This window comes from Balaenoptera musculus, chromosome 2 (genome assembly GCF_009873245.2).
Source record: "Balaenoptera musculus isolate JJ_BM4_2016_0621 chromosome 2, mBalMus1.pri.v3, whole genome shotgun sequence".
In the NCBI taxonomy this organism is placed as follows: Eukaryota; Metazoa; Chordata; class Mammalia; order Artiodactyla; family Balaenopteridae; genus Balaenoptera; species Balaenoptera musculus.
Window position 1 is genome coordinate 71404692 of NC_045786.1, and position 20083 is coordinate 71424774.

The window sequence follows — 20083 nt, forward strand, 5'->3', positions numbered from 1 at the left end:
TGTGTCGTTCAGTCACTGAGGAAACTTGCTAAAATGCAGATGTTTGTGCTCTATGACCAGAGATTCTGACTGGGGTGCTCAGAGGTGAGGCCCAGGAACCTGCATTCTAAATGCCCCCATGTGATTCCAGTGCAGATGGTCCCTGGACCTCTCTTTGAGAAAGAGAGCTCAAAATAACTTTTTTATTAGATATAACCTAAAACTCTAGATATTTTTCTTTGGTGATGTAGTGCACTGTTTATGTTACAAATTCAAATCAGCTTCTAACCTTCTTCCCTTGCTCATATATGAGGCTGCCTGTTTCTATAAAGGGATTGTTACAATGAGGAAAAATGAATTCATGTTAGAACTCCATGCTAATACCACATCAAACAGTACAGTAATGAGGCCCTTTGGTAATTAACACATCCCAGAGACAGAAATGCATTAATCCCCAATTCTGTTCTATTGAGGATCTTGTTAAGGTGAATGCTCCCATTTAAGAGGTGGAAACCTTTCAGGGCAAAGATAACATAGATGATCCTCCAAAACAGATTTGCTGCCTAAATAATGTTATTAAGTTCACAAGATAACACCCGGAAGATATGATCACTTACTATGCCCACAGTTTACCTGGCACCAAGAAACTGATGACTGGTGTCCCCTAAGACTGTAAGAAAGAGATCATTGCTTGTCCCAGGGCAGGGGAGGAGGGGAAGTATGCAACTTAGCATAGTTTAACCAAAGTCATCTGTAACCAGAAGGTGATAACTAAGTCGAGGAGACAGCGGCTAAAAGTGGCAAAAGCCAATCCACACGAGCATATTTAGTAGTCAAGCAGATGAAATGGACAACTGCACCAAGAAATATGCCAGGCAGTGTTCAGGCCCTGGGGGGCACCCAGGTCACATCAACAGTAAGGAATTAAAAGCTTCACTCCTGACAAGCTAACTGCCGTGACAAGGGTCCACTTGCCTTCTGTGAGGCGGTACGCAGCTCTGCCAAGCTGGTGGCAAGGTTCTTGGCACACTGGCTCAGCTGCATGGCCGCAGCCTGGTCGCTGACAGTGGGCACTGCGGCTTTAGCAGAGGACACCATCTTGCTTCCAGGCTGTGGAGAGAAAAGCTGAAAGTAAAACAGCTCCTGGGCAGCAAGAGTCAGAGAGTAGAGACCCAAACAGCAATGATGCCTTATCAGTCAGAACTTACTTTGCCCTAAAACAAGGAATATTAAAACCATCTAGTTTCCCCCCAAAATTGTCAACCGAAATCAGATACTCTAGGGCAGTACGTTCTAGGAATGTTTGAAACAAAAAGTATGCATCTTCAGACTGGCTGAATGGATACAAAAACAAGACCCATATACATGCTGTCTACAAGAGACCCACTTCAGACGTAGGGACACAAACAGACTGAAAGTGAGGGGATGGAAAAAGATATTCCATGCAAATGGAAATCAAAAGAAAGCTGGAGTAGCAATACTCATATCAGACAAGATAGACGTTAAAATAAAGACTATTACAAGAGACAAGGAAGGACACTACATAATGATCAAGGGATCAATCCAAGAAGAAGATATAACAATTGTAAATATCTATGCACCCAACATAGGAGCACCTCCATACATAAGGCAAATGCTAACAGCCATAAAAGGGGAAACTGACAGTAACACAATAAGAGTAGGCGACTTTAACACCCCACTTACACCAATGGACAGATCATCCAAACAGAAAATAAATAAGGAAACACAAGTTTTAAATGACACATTAGACCACATGGACTTAACTGACATTTATGGGACATTCCATCCAAAAACAACAGAATACACTTTCTTCTCAAGTGCACATGGAACATTCTCCAGGATAGATCACATCTTGGGTAACAAATCAAGCCTTGGTAAATTTAGGAAAACTGAAATCCTATCAAGCATCTTTTCCAACCACAATGCTATGAGACTAGATATCAATTACAGGAGAAAAACTGTAAAAAATACAAACACGTGGAGGCTAAACAACACACTACGTAACAACCAAGAGATCACTGAAGATATCAAAGAGGAAATCAAAAAATACCTAGAAACAAATGACAATGAAAACATGACTACCCAAAACCTATGGGATGCAGCAAAAGCAGTTCTAAGAGGGAAGTTTATAGCAATACAATCCTACCTCAAGAAACAAGAAAAATCTCAAATAAACAACCTAACCTTACACCTAAAGCAATTAGAGAAAGAAGAACAAAAATCCCCAAAGTTAGCAGAAGGAAAGAAATCATAAAGATCAGAGCAGAAATAAATGAAAAAGAAATGAAGGAAACAATTGCAAAGATCAATAAAACTAAAAGCTGGTTCTCTGAGAAGATAAACAAAATTAATAAACCATTAATCAGACTCATCAGGAAAAAAAGGAAGAAGACTCAAATCAACAGAATTAGAGATGAAAAAGGAGAAGTAACAACTGACACTGCAGAAATACAAAGGATCATGAGAGACTATTACAAGCAACTAATGCCAATAAAATGGACAACCTGGAAGAAATGGACAAATTTTTAGAATAGCACACCCTTCCAAGACTGAACCATAAAGAAAGAGAAAATATGAAAAGACCAATCACAAGCACTGAAATTGAAACTGTGATTAAAAATCTTCCAACAAACGAAAGCCCAGGGCCAGATGGCTTCACAGGCAAATTCTATCAAACATTTAGAGAAGAGCTAACACCTATCCTTCTCAAACTCTTCCAAAATATAGTAGAGGGAAGAACACTCCCAAACTCATTCTACGAGGCCACCATCACTCTGACATCAAAACCAGAAAAAGATGTCACAAAGAAAGAAAACTACAGGCCAATATCACTGATGAACATAGATGCAAAAATCTTCAACAAAATACTAGCAAACAGAATCCAACAGCACATTAAAAGGATCATACACCATGATCAAATGGGGTTTAGCCCAGGAATGAAAGGATTCTTCAATATACACAAATCAATCAATGTGATACACCATATTAACAAACTGAAGGATAAAAACCATTTGATTGCCTTGTAATCCAAGTGTCTGAGTTTGTGTTTGTATTTATGATTGTGTTTGTATCAAATGGCATCATGGAGTGCTGCCTGGCTGAAGGTTTCAAAGTCATAAGAATAGAGGGAAGAGGTAGGAGAATTGGATCACATGGAATATGAGAGTATAGATGTAGAAAATTTAAAAAGAAGAAAACCTGTACTGTAGCACCTGGCATCATGTTTATTTTATAAGTGTATATATTGTTCAGATACTAACTAGGAAAAATTCATTAACAATAAATATGCTATGAACTTAAAAAAAATGATAATCTCAACAGATGCAGAAAAAGCTTTTGACAAAATTCAACACCCATTCATGATAAAAACTCTCCAGAAATCCAGAAAGTGGGCCTAGAGGGAAACTACCTCAACATAATAAAAGCCATAGATGACAAACCCACAGCCAACATCATTCTCAATGATGAAAAACTGAAAGCCTTTCCTCTAAGATCAGGAACAAGACAAGGGTGCCCACTCTCACCACTATTATTCAAGATAGTTTTGGAAGTTTTAGCCACGGCAATCAGAGAAGAAAAAGAAATAAAATGAATACAAATTGGAAAAGAAGAAGTAAAACTGTCATTGTTTGCAGGTGACATGATAGTATACATAGAAAATCCTAAAGATGCCACCAGAAAACTACTAGAGCTAATCAATGAATTTGGTAAGGTAGCAGGATACAAAATTAATGCACAGAAATCTCTTGCATTCCTATACACTAACAACGAAAAAATCAGAAAGAGAAATTAAGGAAACTCTCCCATTTACCACTGCAACAAAAAGAATAAAATACCTAGGAATAAACCCACTTAAGAAGGCAAAAGATCTGTATGCAGAAAACTATAAGACACTGATGAAAGAAATCAAAGACAATACAAACAGATGGAGAGATATACCATGCCCTTGGATTGGAAGAATCAACATTGTGAAAATGACTACACTACCCAAAGCAATCTACAGATTCAATGCAATCCTGATCAAATTACCAATGGCATTTTTCACAGAACTAGAACAAGAAAATTTTACAATTTGTATGGAAACACAAAAGACCGCAAATAGCCAAAACAATCTTGAGAAAGAAAAACGGAGCTGGAGGAATCAGGCTCCCCTGCCTTCAGACTATACTACAAAGCTACAGTAATCAGGACTGTATGGTACTGGCACAGAAACAGAAATACAGATCAATGGAACAGGATAGAAAGCCCGGAGATAAACCAACGCACAGATGGTCACCTTGTCTTTGACAAAGGAGGCAAGAATATAAAATGGAGAAAAGACACCATAAATAAGTGGTGCTGGGGAAACTGGACAGCTACATGTAAAAGAATGAAATTAGAACACTTCCTAACACCATACACAAAAAGAAACTCAAAATGGATTAAAGACCTAAATGTAAGGCCAGACACCATCAAACTCTTAGAGGAAAACATAGGCAGAACACTCTATGACATAAATCACAGCAAGATCCTTTTTGACCCACCTCCTAGAGGAAGGGAAATAAAACCAAAAATAAACAAATTGGACCTAATGAAATTTAAAAGCTTTTGCACAGCAAAGGAAACCATAAACAAGAAAAAAAAAAACCCCTCAGAATGGGAGAAAATATTTGCAAACAAAGCAAGTGACAAAGGATTAATCTCCAAAAGGTACAAGCAGCTCATGCAGCTCAATCTCAAAAAAACAAACAATCCAATCAAAAAATGGGCGGAAGACCTAAATAGACACTTCTCCAAATAAGACATACAGATTGCCAACAAACACATGAAAAGATGGTCAACATCACTAATGATTAGAGAGACGTAAATCAAAACCACAATGCGGTATCCCTTCACACCAGTCAGAATGGCCATCATCAAAAAATCTACAAACAATAAATGCTGGAGAGGGTGTGGAGAAAAGGGAACCCTTTTGCACTCTTGGTGGGAATGTATATTGATACAGCCACGATGGAGAACTGTATGGAGGTTCCTTAAAAAACTAAAAATAGAACTACCATATGATCCAGCAACCCCACTACTGGGCACATACCCTGAGAAAACCATAATTCAAAAGTTCACATGTACCCCAATGTTCATTGCATTGCAGCACTATTTACAATAGCCAGGACATGGAAACAACCTGAATGTCCAACGACAGATGAATGGATTAAGAAGATGTGGTACATATATACAATGGAATGTTACTCAGCCATAAAAAGGAACGAAATTGGGTCATTTGTAGAGATGTGGATGGACCTAGAGTCTGTCATACAGAGTGACGTTAGCCAGAAAGAGAAAACAAATATCATATATTAATGCATATATGTGGAATCTACAAAAATGTTACAGATGATCCTATTTGCAGGGCAGGAATAGAGGTGTAGACGTAGAGAATGGACATGTGGTCACAGAGGGGGTAGGGGAGGGTGGGACGAACTGGGAGATTAGGATTGACATATATACGCTACCATGCGTAAAATAGGTAGCTAGCGGGAACATGCTATAAAGCACAGGAAGCTCATCTCAGTGCTCTGTGACGGCCTAGATGGGTGGGATGGGGGGGAGGTCTAAGAGGGAGGGGATATAGGTATACATATAACTGATTCACTTCATTGTACAGCAGAAACTAACACAACATTGTAAAGCAATTATACTCCAATAAAAAAAAAACCCCACATTTGAATCTAAAAAAGAGTGGCTATGTGTATATGCATAACTGATTCACTTTGCTGTACACCTGAAACTAACACAACATTGTAAATCAACTATATTCCAATAAAAATTAAAACAAAATAAAATAAAACAAAGAGAAAAAAATCAATAAAAAGTGTGCTCCACATGCTGCTAGTTGTAAATTTAGATTCATTCATCCTTCTGGAAGGGCAATTTTACCACATGTATGAAAAGAGTTTAAAATGTAAACTTTAAAAAAAGTTTAAAACTTTTTGATCTGCTGATTCCATTTCTATTTATTTCTGACTCTGGCCTTATTCTTGTAAAGGTCTGATCTGTCTACAGCAGCAAAATTAAAAGAACAAAAGAAACAGGAAAAACAAGAAGGGCAGGGACAGAGTGACCCCTGGACCACGTCCACACTGTACTATCATAAGACCCTACGATCCTGCCAGCAGTGGGACAACACAACTGATTCTAGGCCCTGTAACCACCTAAAGCAGAAGACAAACAACTTGTCCAAGCCACAATTCTCAATGTCCCAAAGATAAAAATAAGCTGCTTGCAATCCTAGTTCTAGTAATTTACCCTAAGGAAACAATTTAAGAGGGGTACAAAGATTTGAGCACACACCAAGACTTTTTTTTTTTTTTTATCATATCACAGGTTGTTTATGACGGCAAATAATTGAAAACAAGCTGTATGTCGAATGACAGAACAGCTAAACAATGAGTATAGTATATGAGAAAATATGATTCAAATTCACAAATGTTCATAATATAAATGTTAACATGAAAAACACAGTCAATACACAGTGAATCCCAAGAGAATACATACATAAATAAATACATTTGTATATGTATGAAGATAAAATGTGAGGAAGCACAAACTTCATGTTGTATCCCTGCATGTTGGAGCTACGGCTCTTGAAGAATTAACCAAATAGATGTATCACTGGGCCCTGTAGGTACAGATCTGAATAGACAGGGACGAGAAAGAAACTTGCCAAACCACACGGACTGTTTAGGAGATCCAAGTAGACAAAGTGCCGAGAGATGTGAAAGAAGTATGTACAAAGGGAGTGTTCACAACTTAATATTCACATTTTATATTTAATTAAAAAAAAAAAGAACCTAGCCACACTTCACAAAGACCGACAATACTTACTAATTCTATAATTGCCACAAGAAACCACCACACCTTTGGAGAAGATGCACTCACTGATTCTTATTTCCCTAGCTATGAATAATGGCATGAGGTATTCTGGAAACTAGCAAACCTAAAGCAATACTTAGTACTAGGCTGTTTGTCAAAAAGTGCAGCTTATTACATGTTTTCCCTCACGGAAGAGAAATACAGATAGCAAAATGGATAATGTGCCATCTCCTGGGGCAATTTCCCTGCATATCAGCATCTTGCTTTGCCAAGCTGCATCTCCCTCTCCTGAAACTGCTTCCAGGTCTGCTTACCGCAAAGACTTTGCTCTGGCTCTGGCATCTGTGAAGTCCTCTCCTTAAGGATAAAGAGCACCCCCTACCCAGTGGGCAGTGGGGTGGGGGTGGGTTGAGGTTCTGGGGAAGACGGAGGTGAATGTTTCCGTGGTACCTGGAGGAAGTTCTGGCTGGAGATGATGAGCGCCAGCTGGGCACTGAGATCTTCTGCTTGGGCTTGGCTCCCTCTGACCCCCTGGACCAGCTGAGGGATGTGATCAGCCACTGCCTACAGGAAGCAAGGAAAATGAAAACTGAGCACACCCAGGATGGTGACGTACCAAAACGGGGTGTGTGGGGAAACGCCCCCAGTGATAATGTTCTGTGGATGTGCCTTCCCTCCTGGGGGTGCCTGGCCCAGACCTTGGATTCACTCAGCAGCTTTAGCCCGTTGGGCCCTTTGCCAACACAGTACCTGTGGGTAGGCTCCTCCCACACACGCTCTACCCTGTGGTCCCCCGGGTCCCAATACATGCAGCACAAGGCGATTCTCCATAACGAAGCCTTAAAACAATTTCCCCAGTTGCAGCTCACACCATCCTGGCTCGTTAGGGTTGAAAACCCTAGCGTCAAAGAATCTATCCAATTCACAGGTGGATAAACTCAATTCATACGGTCCAGTGATCAGAAGAAAGTGAGAGAAGCACTCAACTAACACCATACTTCAGCATTTCGATATCTGACTTTGCGGGTATACGTTCCGTCTGTCAGCTTTCATGTCACTGTGGCTCCTCTTCCTGTGTTCTCACTCCTCAAATGGGAAAACCCAATGCCCGGGGTAGGGGAGGGAGGACAGCATCCCGAGGTGAGACCACTTGAAAGTGACCGTCTCCCCCGGTGCCTAGGAGATGCTGGCCTTTTCCCTCTCTGCGTCCTCCTCCTTGTCCCTCTGCGCCACGCCACATCTGACCAACCAGGCCCTCAGAGGCCACAGCACGGTGACCGTCACTGCTAAGGAAGGACCCAAGAGCAGCCCACCCTGGTGACACGTTCTTTTCAGGAGCCCATTCCAGCAAGAATTAAAAAAAAATATTTCCAGGAGAATTTCACTCGAATCCTTTTCAGGACCGCTGGCTCCAGGAACTTGGCCCGCTTTACCTTCTGCACTGCAACCTGATAAACAGCAATGCTCTCATTCCCTGACAGAGGTACCCATGGGCTGAGTATGCTCCGTTTGTTCATAAGAAGTAGGGGGATGGTTCATACTATGTTCCTGGACACAAGTAGCATGTGCTCCCTGAGAAGGGGAAATGCCATTTTGCTACCCCTGCTGGCGGCTGAAGCCAGGCCCCGACAGGAAACCAACTCCCTCTGCAGCAGGGACCTGGCTCTCAGGAAAAAGCCCTTCTTTACGTGCACGATCCCAAGGACAGGGTCCTCCTGCATTGCTGAGGCTTTTCCACCAGAGCAAACTTGCTCCCCAGTGAGGGGCTAGCCTCAGAGAACTGGGATTCAGGACGTGGAGGGCCCTGGGTGGCCTCCCCACAGGAGTAGAGCCATTTTTGAAGTAGAAGCGGCAACAGCCCTCACATGTGAATGGTTTCACAGAGGAGATTTGAGAGAGGAGAGAGAAGGCTCAGAGCCCACGCAAATCCAACATGCCTCTGCACCCAGCTCCCCCGGCGAACCGCAAGCGCCGCAGGGAACTTCAGTCAGACATGGTGCCAACATGTGGGCGATGGCCAGGCAGTGAGCTGTGCCTTTGGCACCACTCAGGGCTCTCCCGGGAGAGTTAACCCTGGGCGCTCAGAGAAGGCGGCAGAGGTGGACGGCACCCCCTGCGGCACCTTGGCTTCAAGCGCGGCGTCAGCGACAGGTCTCGGAAGATCAGTGAGGCAACCACAGAAAGCACCAGAGCGCAACAGCAATGAGGCCAGACAGGATGAATAGATCCTCAGGTGCCATCAGTGTAAAGCAGGAAATCACCCCTGCCACGACGAGTGAAGACTGAACACAAAGGCCACCATTCAAAGGGAGGAAGGCACTCTGGAAATTCAATGCTTCATTACCGTTTCAGAGCCCTAAACGGCCTTGTCATTGATCCTGCTTGACTTGTGCTCTCAAAAAGAAGGAAAAGAATCTAGACAAAGGAAAGACAATGCTGGGAAAAACATGTTCTCCTTCCAAACAGAGGCCATCCACTTAACAGACAAAAACCAGACGTGTGTGCGTACACCTGGAACATGGGAGCTGGAACAAACTGGATTAGGGGCCTGGATGATCAGTCTTAACCGAATTACCAGGGCACTGGGCGCTCTAATGTTATCAGGGTCTCCTCCAGCAGACCTGGCTCTCTGGCAGCTGACGCCTCACCTTGCAGCTCTGGACCAGCTGCTGCTGGGCCGCGGGGTTCTTGTTGGACACGGCCGCGTTCTGGGAGGCGGCGATGGTCTGCGTGGCTGCAGCTGCAGCCTGCTTGGCTGCCACCTGGGGAGGACAGTGAGAGGAGGTGAGGCAGGGTTCACACGTGCAAACACACACACACGCACATTGATATAAATCCCCTCCACCAAAGGGGGGCACTGCACGGCTCCTAGAAAGGGCATGCCAGGCACAGACTCCGCCCTTTCAGCACCAATGACATTCTAACCTAGCCATGCCCTGTTGTCTTCCTTTGGTTTAAGTACCCTGGGACAACTGAAAAAGACAGGTTCAAGTTCCGATGTTCATCTGTCATTTCTCAAAAAGACAAGGGACGAGTCCCAGGATCGCGATGTCACTGATAAGCAGCACTAAGTCGAAATGTTTTAGGAGAAAAACATTTCTCTCACAAGAAGCATGGGCTGCTCTCTGGGTCAAGCACCAAGCACAAACACTGGGGCTCCTGGCTTGCCTGGGCTCAGAAAGGCCCAGATGTCCCCACTGGCGTACTTAACCGTGTTTAGTCTCTAGTCTCCCTCCACGGACAAGGAGGTCAGCTTTCCTCCAGAACCCAGCAGATTACACACGGAGGGATTCCTCACTAGAGCCAAGTTCTGGCCTCTAATGCCCCCAAATTTTAGTCTAAGAATCTCCTGTGTACATTTGTGAGAGAGATTTATTTTCTTACAGAATTTGTGCCTATTACTTTTTTTTTTTCCGAGAATAAATAAGCATTCTGAAAAGTGACAGAAGTATTTATTACTCCCTTCCAAACCTCTTTATCCCCATCTCCAGTCTTCCAAAGTTCCTATCATCTACTGGGAGTCGTGAAAGAGTATTACCTCCAACAATATATATACATTTTTAGCTAAAGGTCCTTTCTGAACGTGTACATCCCTTAATGCCAGGAAAAAACAAACAAACAAAAAAAAAACCTGGTTCCTCCTGAAGGAAAATTTGAATTCTGTTCAAGAATGTTAAACTCTGAAAAGATTCTGGCATTGTGCAACCATGAACTGAAGCAGTTTTCCAAACTGTGTCAATGGACCTAAACCACTGAACCTAAATGTACAATGTCCCTAAACCAGCCGTTCAAGTTCCTCATGGCACCTAAAGCATTAAACTGCATCGTCTATCTTGATTTAGCTTCCTTTCTAGGGGCATTGCCTTATGAATTCGCTTATTCTTTCAATGGACTCTATGCAAACCTAAAACCTGGAAAACCAGCCTCTTTACCGACCTCCAGTCGGTTGACGATTTTTTTCTTAATAGCATTCTGGGCTGCGGCGTTGGTTGCCACCCGGAGACCTTCTGCAGCTTCTCTCAGCCTTTGCTGCTGGTCCTCATTCTCAGGGTTGGCTGCAGCCCCCTACGAAGGTGAAAAGAAAGATTCCAAGAGGTCCAAGGGGCAGCATGCCACAGACGCTGAATTCATGCCTTCAATGTTACTTTTTCCTATGAATACCAAGTAATGGGAAGAGAGAAGCCAAAGCAGTATCTTTATGATAAAGATGTTTCCTCTCACAACAAAAAAATATCTACCAGGGGATGTTTCCAAACTGCACAGCTAAACAAGAAAAATCCAATGGTAATAATTAAACACTTGAGATCATAGCCTTCATCATCCATATAAATTACCTGTGGTGAGAAACCCAACGGTTTAAAAGATGTTAAGATAAATCTCCCTCCTGCTCACATCTCTCAGGGAGAATTTTATTTTAATTGGTGTGACAGACACATATTGCTGCTGAAAGATTCTCTTGCCCTGTGGCACTGGTGAATGAGAATGGGCTAAGATTACAGCAAAACACAGGGGCTGGGATGGAGGGAGCGGGGAATGGGAACGAACGCCATCCAAAATTCTATAAGCCAATGTTGTTCAAGAAAGACCATGTCTAGGAATTGCATTCCTAGAGAGTCTGGGTTGGCAAATATAACCAAGTAGAATTGGTCCCTAACTGTACTAATGAGAGAAATCGACGCCCCTATCCAGGCAGGGAAAGAGGAGGGTGCCGTGCACAGCCGATGGCCATGTTTCCCTTGTGTAAGCCCACGGCTCTTTTACTGTGTTGCTGTAGGTTAAAGTGTGTTAGGAGTCCAAGTGGATTTTAGTTAGATGGGTAGGATTCTGAAGCAGGGAAAGGCTAAAGGTAATGTAGGGAGAGGATAATTTTACTGCCCAATAACTCGACAAAAACGTAAAGCACATCCAGTCTTCCACCTCCACCTGTGATAAAAGCATCAATCAAGATTCTTCTCACAGGGCCTGGATGCTTTGTGACCAGCACTGGATGTATGTAGATGAATGAGTTTCTTCCCATGAACATTTTCGAAGAATAATATTTGCTTGTGAGGCAGAAAGAAACACACCAATTATCGAAATCAATTTTCTAAACATCTCAATTTTCCATGTGAACACATTGCCAAATTTACCAATTTGCGAAAATCTCTTTCTTTGAACTATGATATGTATAAAAAGTCATAGGAATTCCCACTGAATGGAACAGTTTTAACATCTGTGACAGAGTTGTTTTGGCATCCTCTTGGATGGAATCTTCTTTTAAATTTAAACCACTTTTAGTAGTCTTGATTTTTGGGTTTTTAGCAACTAAAAAATTATATTTTTGCATTTCACAAGTAAAAGGATTGTTTGGGCTCCTTTTGTGTTCTTCTGAGGTTTATGAGAGTCGTTTTATTTTTTCTGGTCATCGGGTATTTTCTAAAGCCACTCCTTTATCAATGCCTCCAGTGGCACGCCAGCCTTAACTGTGTGTTTCAAGCAGCAGGAAAGCACCATTTCTGCACGTTACACTGCCGTGGGTGTCTGGATCCTTCCTTAGCAATATCTTTTTTATGATGAATGTGTATTAGATATGGGGTACTAATCTTGGCCTGAAATCTTAGTTACTGATTATGAAATATTTTTTTTCTTCATGCTAAATATATTCTTTGGAAGTCTAACCATCATACATTCTTTATCGTTCAACAAAATTCAGCAAATTAAAATATTGCCATGACAACAAAGTATCAACTTTTAACTAAAAAGTTAAAAGAACTTACAAAAACACTCAACCTTGTCCCATCTAATATAAATAATCAAAAATAACAAACACTTTGGTAACTTGGTATAATGCCGTGAAATAGTCTGGGGAGCACTACACATCTAAAAACAAATGTGCACATTGGTCCTGGCTCAGTCCTGGTTATGTGATGGTAGGTTTAATCTTTCTGAGTTTTAATTTTCTCATTTGTAAAGTAAGGGACAGATTAGATTTTTCACTAAGGTTCTTTCCAGCCTAGCAAGTAATTTTTGTGAACATGAGGGTTTGCCTGAAATGGCTTTCTTTAAACTTAGGAGAAAAAAAAGAAAACAAAACTAGTAACAACCTTAAAAAAAGTAACTATAATCCAAAACCGTAGTGCATATTTTTGCTAAAAGTGATGCTAATCAGCAGAGTTTCTTGGCTGAAAGAGGGATCAGGGACAGAGGAAGGAAGTTCGGACCCTGCCCCTCCTTGGGACTCTCTTCAGCCCTACCCAAGACATATCTCTAAGGACTATCAGCCCCTCAGGTAATACAATGGTGAGTCAGACAAGGAGGAAGGTCTACTGGATGTCGCTGCATGTCACAGTACATCGAAAGTGAAGCAATTCACACACTTGGTTGAGACACATTACTGTTCTGTTAGAGGCCAAGGAGGCAGGCTAAGCTGTGGGGATGTTTAATGAATCTGAAATGCATAGGAATGCATTCAACATGTTACCTTGGTGATATGAAGTTGAAAGTCATTTCTATTTTCTTATTTATACTTACTGCATTTTCTATTCATTTCACCAAAAGCATGTGCTAATTGCATAATAAAAACAGCATAGATAAATACAGCCTTATCTATTTAAAATAGTTCTCGCCCAGAGGTAGGCATCGGAAACTTCTGTGAAACACACACACACATACACCGGGTCCCAGCAGTAAACTCGGAAGTTAGGATCTTTGGGGGTGGAATTAAGGCACGTGTACTTCAGGAAGTTTCGCAGGGTTCTGAAAAAGAGCCCTGGATAAGAATCACTGGCTTTTAACAGCAATTAGAGAAGAAAAAGAAATAAAAGGAATACAGATTGGAAAAGAAGAAGTAAAACTGTCACTGTTTGCAGATGACATGATACTATACATAGAGAAGCCTGAAGATGCCACCAGAAAACTACTAGAGCGAATCAATGAATTTGGTAAAGTAGCAGGATAAAAAATTAATGCACAGAAATCTCTTGCATTCCTATACACTAATGATGAAAAATCTGAAAGAGAAATTAAGGAAACACTCCCATTTACCACTGCAACAAAAAGAATAAAATACCTAGGAATAAACCTACCTAAGGAGACAAAAGACCTGTATGCAGCAAACTATAAGGCACTGATGAAAGAAAAATTAAAGATGATACAAACAGATGGAGAGATATACCATGCTCCTGGATTGGAAGAATCAACATTGTGAAAATGACTATACCACCCAAAGCAATCTACAGATTCAGTGCAATCCCTATCAAACTACCAATGGCATTTTTCACAGAACTAAAACAAAAAATTTCACAATTTGTATGGAAACACAAAAGACCCCAAATAGCCAAAGCAATCTTAAGAAAGAAAAAACAGAGCTGGAGGAATCAGGCTCCCTGACTTCAGACTATACTACAAAGCTACAGTAATCAAGACAGTATGGTACTGGCACAAAAACAGAAATATAGATCAATGGAACAGGATAGAAAGCCCAGAGATAAACCCATGCACAGATGGTCACCTTATCTTTGATGAAGGAGGCAAGGATATACAATGGAGAAAAGAGAGCCTCTTCAATAAGTGGTGTTGGGAAAACTGGACAGCTACATGTAAAAGAATGAAATTAGAACACTCTCTAACACCATACACAAAAATAAACTCAAAATGGATTAAAGACCTAAATGTAAGGCCAGACACTATAAAACTCTTAGAGGAAAACATAGGCAGAACACTCTATGACATAAATCGCAGCAAGATCCTTTTTGACCCACCTCCTAGAGAAATGGAAGTAAAACCAAAAATAAACAAATGGGACCTAATGAAACTTAAAAGTTTTTGCACAGCAAAGGAAACCATAAACAAGAATCACTGGCTTTTAAGTTAGAATGGGCATCATCAGAAAATCTACAAACAACAAATGCTGGAGAGGGTGTGGAGAAAAGGGAACCCTCTTACACTGTTGGTGGGAATGTAAATTGATACAACCACTATGGAGAACAGTATGGAAGTTCCTTAAAAAACTAAAAATAGAATTACCATATGATCCAGCAATCCCACTACTGGGCATATACCCAGAGAAAACCATAATTCAAAAAGACACATGCACCCCAATGTTCATTGCAGCACTATTTACAACAGCCAGGTCATGGAAGCAACCTAAGTGCCCATCAACAGATGAATGGATAAAGAAGATGTGGTACATATATACAATGGAATATTACTCAGCCATAAAAAGGAACGAAATTGGGTCATTTGTTGAGACATGGATGGATCTAGAGACTTGTCATACAGAGTGAAGTAAGTCAGAAAGAGAAAAACAAATATCATATATTAACGCATGTATGTGGAACCTAGAAAAATGGTACAGATGAACCGGTTTGCAGGGCAGAAGTTGAGACACAGATGTGGAGAACAAGCGTATGGACACCAAGGGGGGAAAGCGGTGGGGGGTTGGGGTGGTGGTGTGATGAATTGGGCGATTGGGATTGACACGTATACACTGATGTGTATAAAATTGATGACTAATAAGAACCTGCTGTATAAAAAAATAAATAAAATAAAACTCAAAAATTAAAAAAAAAAAAAGAATCACTGGCTTTTAGAAGCATCATGACATAGCATAGCCGTCAAAAAGCACAAAGCTGTCTCTTAACTCTTTATTCAAACTCTCCTATAAATAGCTACTGGGTTTTGGATAACAGTGAAGCAGGAAACACCTATGCAAAATCTTTTTTTTTTTTTTTTAAGTGGTGAGTTTTGAGAATTTGCTGCCTTTATTCTTATATATATATTTATATATACATATATTCTTTTTCAGATTCTTTTCCCATATAGGTTATTACAAAATATGGAGCATAGTTCCCTGTGCTATACAGTAGGTCCTTGTTGTTTTATCTATTTTCTCTATAGTAGTGTGTATATGTTACTCCCAAATTCCTAATTTATCCCTCTCCCCACCTTTCCCCTTTGGTAACAATAAGTTTGTCACCTATGCAAAATCTTGAAAGAAGTTTAGCTGAGAAGTTGAATGGAGGGCAAAGTGACATTAAGGCTGCAGGAAGAAAACAGGTCAAAGTGAATTTACTGTTGAAATCTCAAGTTGAAATTAATCATCATTTTCACTAAAGCCAATGGCAATGACCCAATGTAAAAAGAGTACTGGCTAAGTAGGGACTCTGTTGTCTATGGCTGAGTCAGCACCACTTCCCTAAAGAGTTTTTTCATTCACGTGTTCCATGACCTTCCCCTTTCCCAGTTAAAGAAGGTTAAACATTACAAAGCCATATAGATTTTAAACAAACAAAAATGCACAGTCGTCTGACCATTCTCTATCTTGAAGGTACCTTCCAAATCCTAACTTTCAATGATGTTCACTTTTCAATTGAGTAAATCCAATGTACTACCTTTGCAGCCTCCACCATGCGAGCGGTAGAGTCAGCCAAGAGTTTGGCTGCTGCCAGGAGCTTCTTGGAATTCTCCATGTCGATTTCTGCTTCCGCATCTGACCTCATGGCGTTGACGAGGTCTGAGGTGGCCTGAGCCAGGACCCGGGCCTGGCGTACCATTTCACCTAGAGGGTGGGACAGAGGATGCAGTCTGTTTGTCTGCTTCCTAAAGCTCAGGGGAAACGTCAGGAGCCAGCACAGTCTTGTCTCTATTCCTCTGGCAAAAGGGACGAAGAGGAATGAGCCTCCATGCTCCATTCCTAAGCAATGAAGCCAAGTCAGATCCTGAACCAAAAATATTCCCTGTGGCTGCCAGGCCTGTCTACCCCCAATCACATCCAAGTTCAGTCTTTAACTGTGTGGGATAAAAATGACATAAGTAACCTAAGAGGAACCCTTTATAAAGAGAAGGCAGGGAACAAGATTATGTGGATTTATTATGTGCGTTTACGCTTAGTAAACACTTATATAGAAAATATTATTTACCTCACGTCAAAAGCCACTTACACAAAAGCCCCTATAATAAGCTCTTTGAGTAATGTGCACAAGAAAAATATTTTTAAATTTTGAGTCAATCTGCATGCTACGTAACACCAGATGAGTGGTATCACAAAACCCACTCTATTTGTGTCACTTGGCTCTCACTCATAGGAAGCAGAGACCCCAGTTTCATGCTCAAATGCTGAGATTTGCCTTGGCCCAGTCTTCCTATCAATTTTCTCTTTGCTCACCCTTTCCTTCCCAGCATTGATTTTGATCTCGTTATTAGTAATGGTTATTAGTAACTGGGATTTTACTGATATCTATTTCAACTTCCTTTTGGAAGTGGGAGGGGTACCATCGTCAACATTAAAAATAAAACTACTCAAATATGAGCAATTTCCTCCCCTAAAGGTCATTTGTGAAGAAGGACGAAGCACTGTTAACATTAAGGGGGAAAAAAGCTTTCACGAAAATCAAAAAATGCTCAATTCAAGGTACCCTGGATTGTATCCTGGGACAGTGAATGGACATTAGTGAAAAGTTGGTGAAATCTGAATAATGTCCATAGTTTAGTTAATAGTAACATACCAATGCTCATCTCCCAGTTCTGACCAATGTCCCGCGGCCTAAGGGAGATGCTAAAAAGGAGGGAAACTGGGAAGGGTACAGGAGAAGTCTATTACCCCAGCACCTTTACTGTATATAGAAAAAATATTCCACAATAAAAAGTTTATTTAAAAAAAATAAAAACAAAAGAACCAAAAAAATCCAGATGTGTGGAGCAGTGTCATCTCTTAAATCACTTAAGAAGGATAGAGAAAATCACAAGGTAATTTTCTTTAAAAATATACTCGTTAAGAAGTATTGCTCTGTGCTGAGAAAGAAGTAGGAAAATAGACTTCTTACAAACTCCTGGTAGGGTTGCAAATTGTGGAACCTTTCTGGAGAGAAATTTCAGACACGTTTAAAACAAAAAATGTACATACTTATTGGCCCAGAAATTCAACTGATAGGAATTTATCCTACATATACTCCCCAAAGTAAACAGAGATATTTTTACAAGAATGGTTACTGCAATATTAATTTTGTAAAACAAACAGAAACTTGGAAACCACCTAAGTGTCCATTAAAAGACAACTGGTTAAGTAGATTATGATGCGTTCATTGAATAGAATACTATGCTGTCATTAAAAAGATTAGTGTATAGGTCAACATGAAGAAATTTTCTAATATATTCAGTGAAAAAGGTTGCAGAAGAGTATGTGTAACAGAATTCCATTAATATGAAAAGAAAGAGGGTGTTGTACATACATATAAATGTCAGTAGGAAGACTGAACATTTCTGCAAAGATGAAACAAATTGATAAGTGGTCAATTCTAGAGATTTAGATGGGATAGTGATGGGCTGGGTCTGGGGAGAGGTAATTTTTAACTAATAGACTGAAAAGGTGCATTTTACATACATACATATATATATATATATATATACACACACATATATGTATATCGTGATGTTTGACATCTTAGAAAAACCTTTCTGCTTGGAAAGAGACTGCCCCTCCCAGAGCTAGCCAATACTTAGAGATAGTAAAGGGTCTAGCCAAGAGCATGGTGGTAAACTACCCAATCCAGAGTCATCCTCTGTCTGGTCCCTACAGCCCAGGAGGCAATATTCCTCTGCCTTCATCGTCCCAGAGCCATGGACCAGGCAACTAGGGATCACCCCTATAAGGGTAGAGCCAGCTGAAATTAGTCAGACTAGCCAAACTTAAGCTGTTCATCTTGCTTCATCGTGCCTTTCCCACAGAAATCCCAATATAGGTGGTGGCCTAAGCTCTCTCCTCAATCCTGTCTTCTGCCATCTGATCAGAACTTGATGCTTCCCCTGTGACCCTGTGTGACATGCAGTGACCCCCTGTCTGGGACCTGTCAGTATAATAAACTTCATTCCAAGCCTCATTCTTGCCTCCCCCTGTGGCTGCACCAACTTTACCGTATCCAACATGGACATTCTTGGAACAAAAGGGATTTACTGTGTATCTAAAATTATTAAATAAAGATACCCTAGTTAACGTTAAGTCTTTCAGTGTTGCTGGGACAGGCACATTAGGAGTCTCAAATCTTCTTCCCAGCCTCAGGGAAGAAGTGTCTGACTGAGGCGGATGAGAACTTGCCCTTTTGCCAGATGCCCAGGCAATCATCGTCCGACTCACTCACAATCATCACCATGGGGGAACCCTAAACCGACCGGCCCACCCACAGACCAGCCCCTCACCAGCGTCGCCCATGGAGCTGAAGATGCTCTCGGTGACACACATGATGGTGTCGGTGGCCTGGTCATAGCGACCAATGGGCTCGCCTCGGCTGGCGAACTGTCGCACATGCTGCAGGAGATCGTGGAGGGCCTGGCTGACCACACTGGCCGCCGCGCTGACCTGCTTCAGCAGCTCAGTGTCGTCCGTGGCTGCCTGGCAGGCGTGGACGCAGTTCTCCACTGAGCGGTCCACGAGCTTCCCTGCTTCAATCAGCTGCTCCTGGCACACAGGGGAGCTGATGGTGGGGCTCACGACCTGAAGCGAGACAGGAGTGGGTCTTGGTTACCGTGGGACAACTCTGGTCTCCAGCGCCCACTAGCATTTCCACCACATCCTTCCGTGGTCTGGGCCTCAGTTCCTTATTTATAGGACCAGGGATTCAACCAAACCATCACTGAGGTTTCTCATACTTCACCATTTCACTTTGTGATTTTAGATGCCCGTTAACTTTCATCTCCATTAGGGCTCTATAACCACTGATACTACTGACTGCTTCTGTAGAGAGAAATTTCTGATATTTGCCATTTATACCTCCTGCTCTTAGGAACCTCTGAATTGAGTCTTCTGAGCTGAGATAAAGACTATGTAAAAGAATTATATTTTTTTCCAGAGGAATATATTATATTTCCTGGAACTCTGCCTCATGGAACTTGAAAGATTAGGGGAGTTGTGTCAGTAATCTGTGATACTAGGATGGTGAAAAAGGAAAGCAGGAGGGAGACCATCAGTGACCCCTCTGATGGATGTTGCAAATCCTCCGATAGGACCAGAAATGCCAGGCTGAACCAGATTACACATCTGTACAATATGTTATGTCATCAGGTTGAGAAACAGATGGCTCCCATCTTGTGACACGTCATCTCAGCAAAGATACACATGGTTGAGTGGAAAGGGTATCTGAAGTCAGACTGGCCCGAGTTGCAACCCTAGTCCTGCCACTTAACGATTTCTGTGGCTGTAATCAGTAACATCTAAGGGCCTCAGTTTCCTCTTCAGTAAACCGGGGATGATGGTGCTTAATGA

The 20083-nt window shown here is 41.5% G+C and overlaps 1 protein-coding gene across 8 annotated transcripts in view; it reads right to left on the reverse strand.

Moving 5' to 3' along the window:
- Positions 1–20083, reverse strand: part of TLN2 (talin 2) — a 450559-nt gene that overhangs the window by 122379 nt on the left and 308097 nt on the right. For all 8 annotated transcript variants that reach the window (XM_036843237.1, XM_036843236.1, XM_036843229.1 and 5 more), the window contains 6 exons: positions 19021–19315; positions 16221–16387; positions 10786–10914; positions 9498–9611; positions 7300–7413; positions 955–1089 (listed from right to left, as the gene is read on the reverse strand). In XM_036843237.1, the coding sequence (XP_036699132.1) occupies positions 955–1089; positions 7300–7413; positions 9498–9611; positions 10786–10914; positions 16221–16387; positions 19021–19315 (954 nt within the window). The remainder of the gene's footprint in view (positions 1–954; positions 1090–7299; positions 7414–9497; positions 9612–10785; positions 10915–16220; positions 16388–19020; positions 19316–20083) is intronic.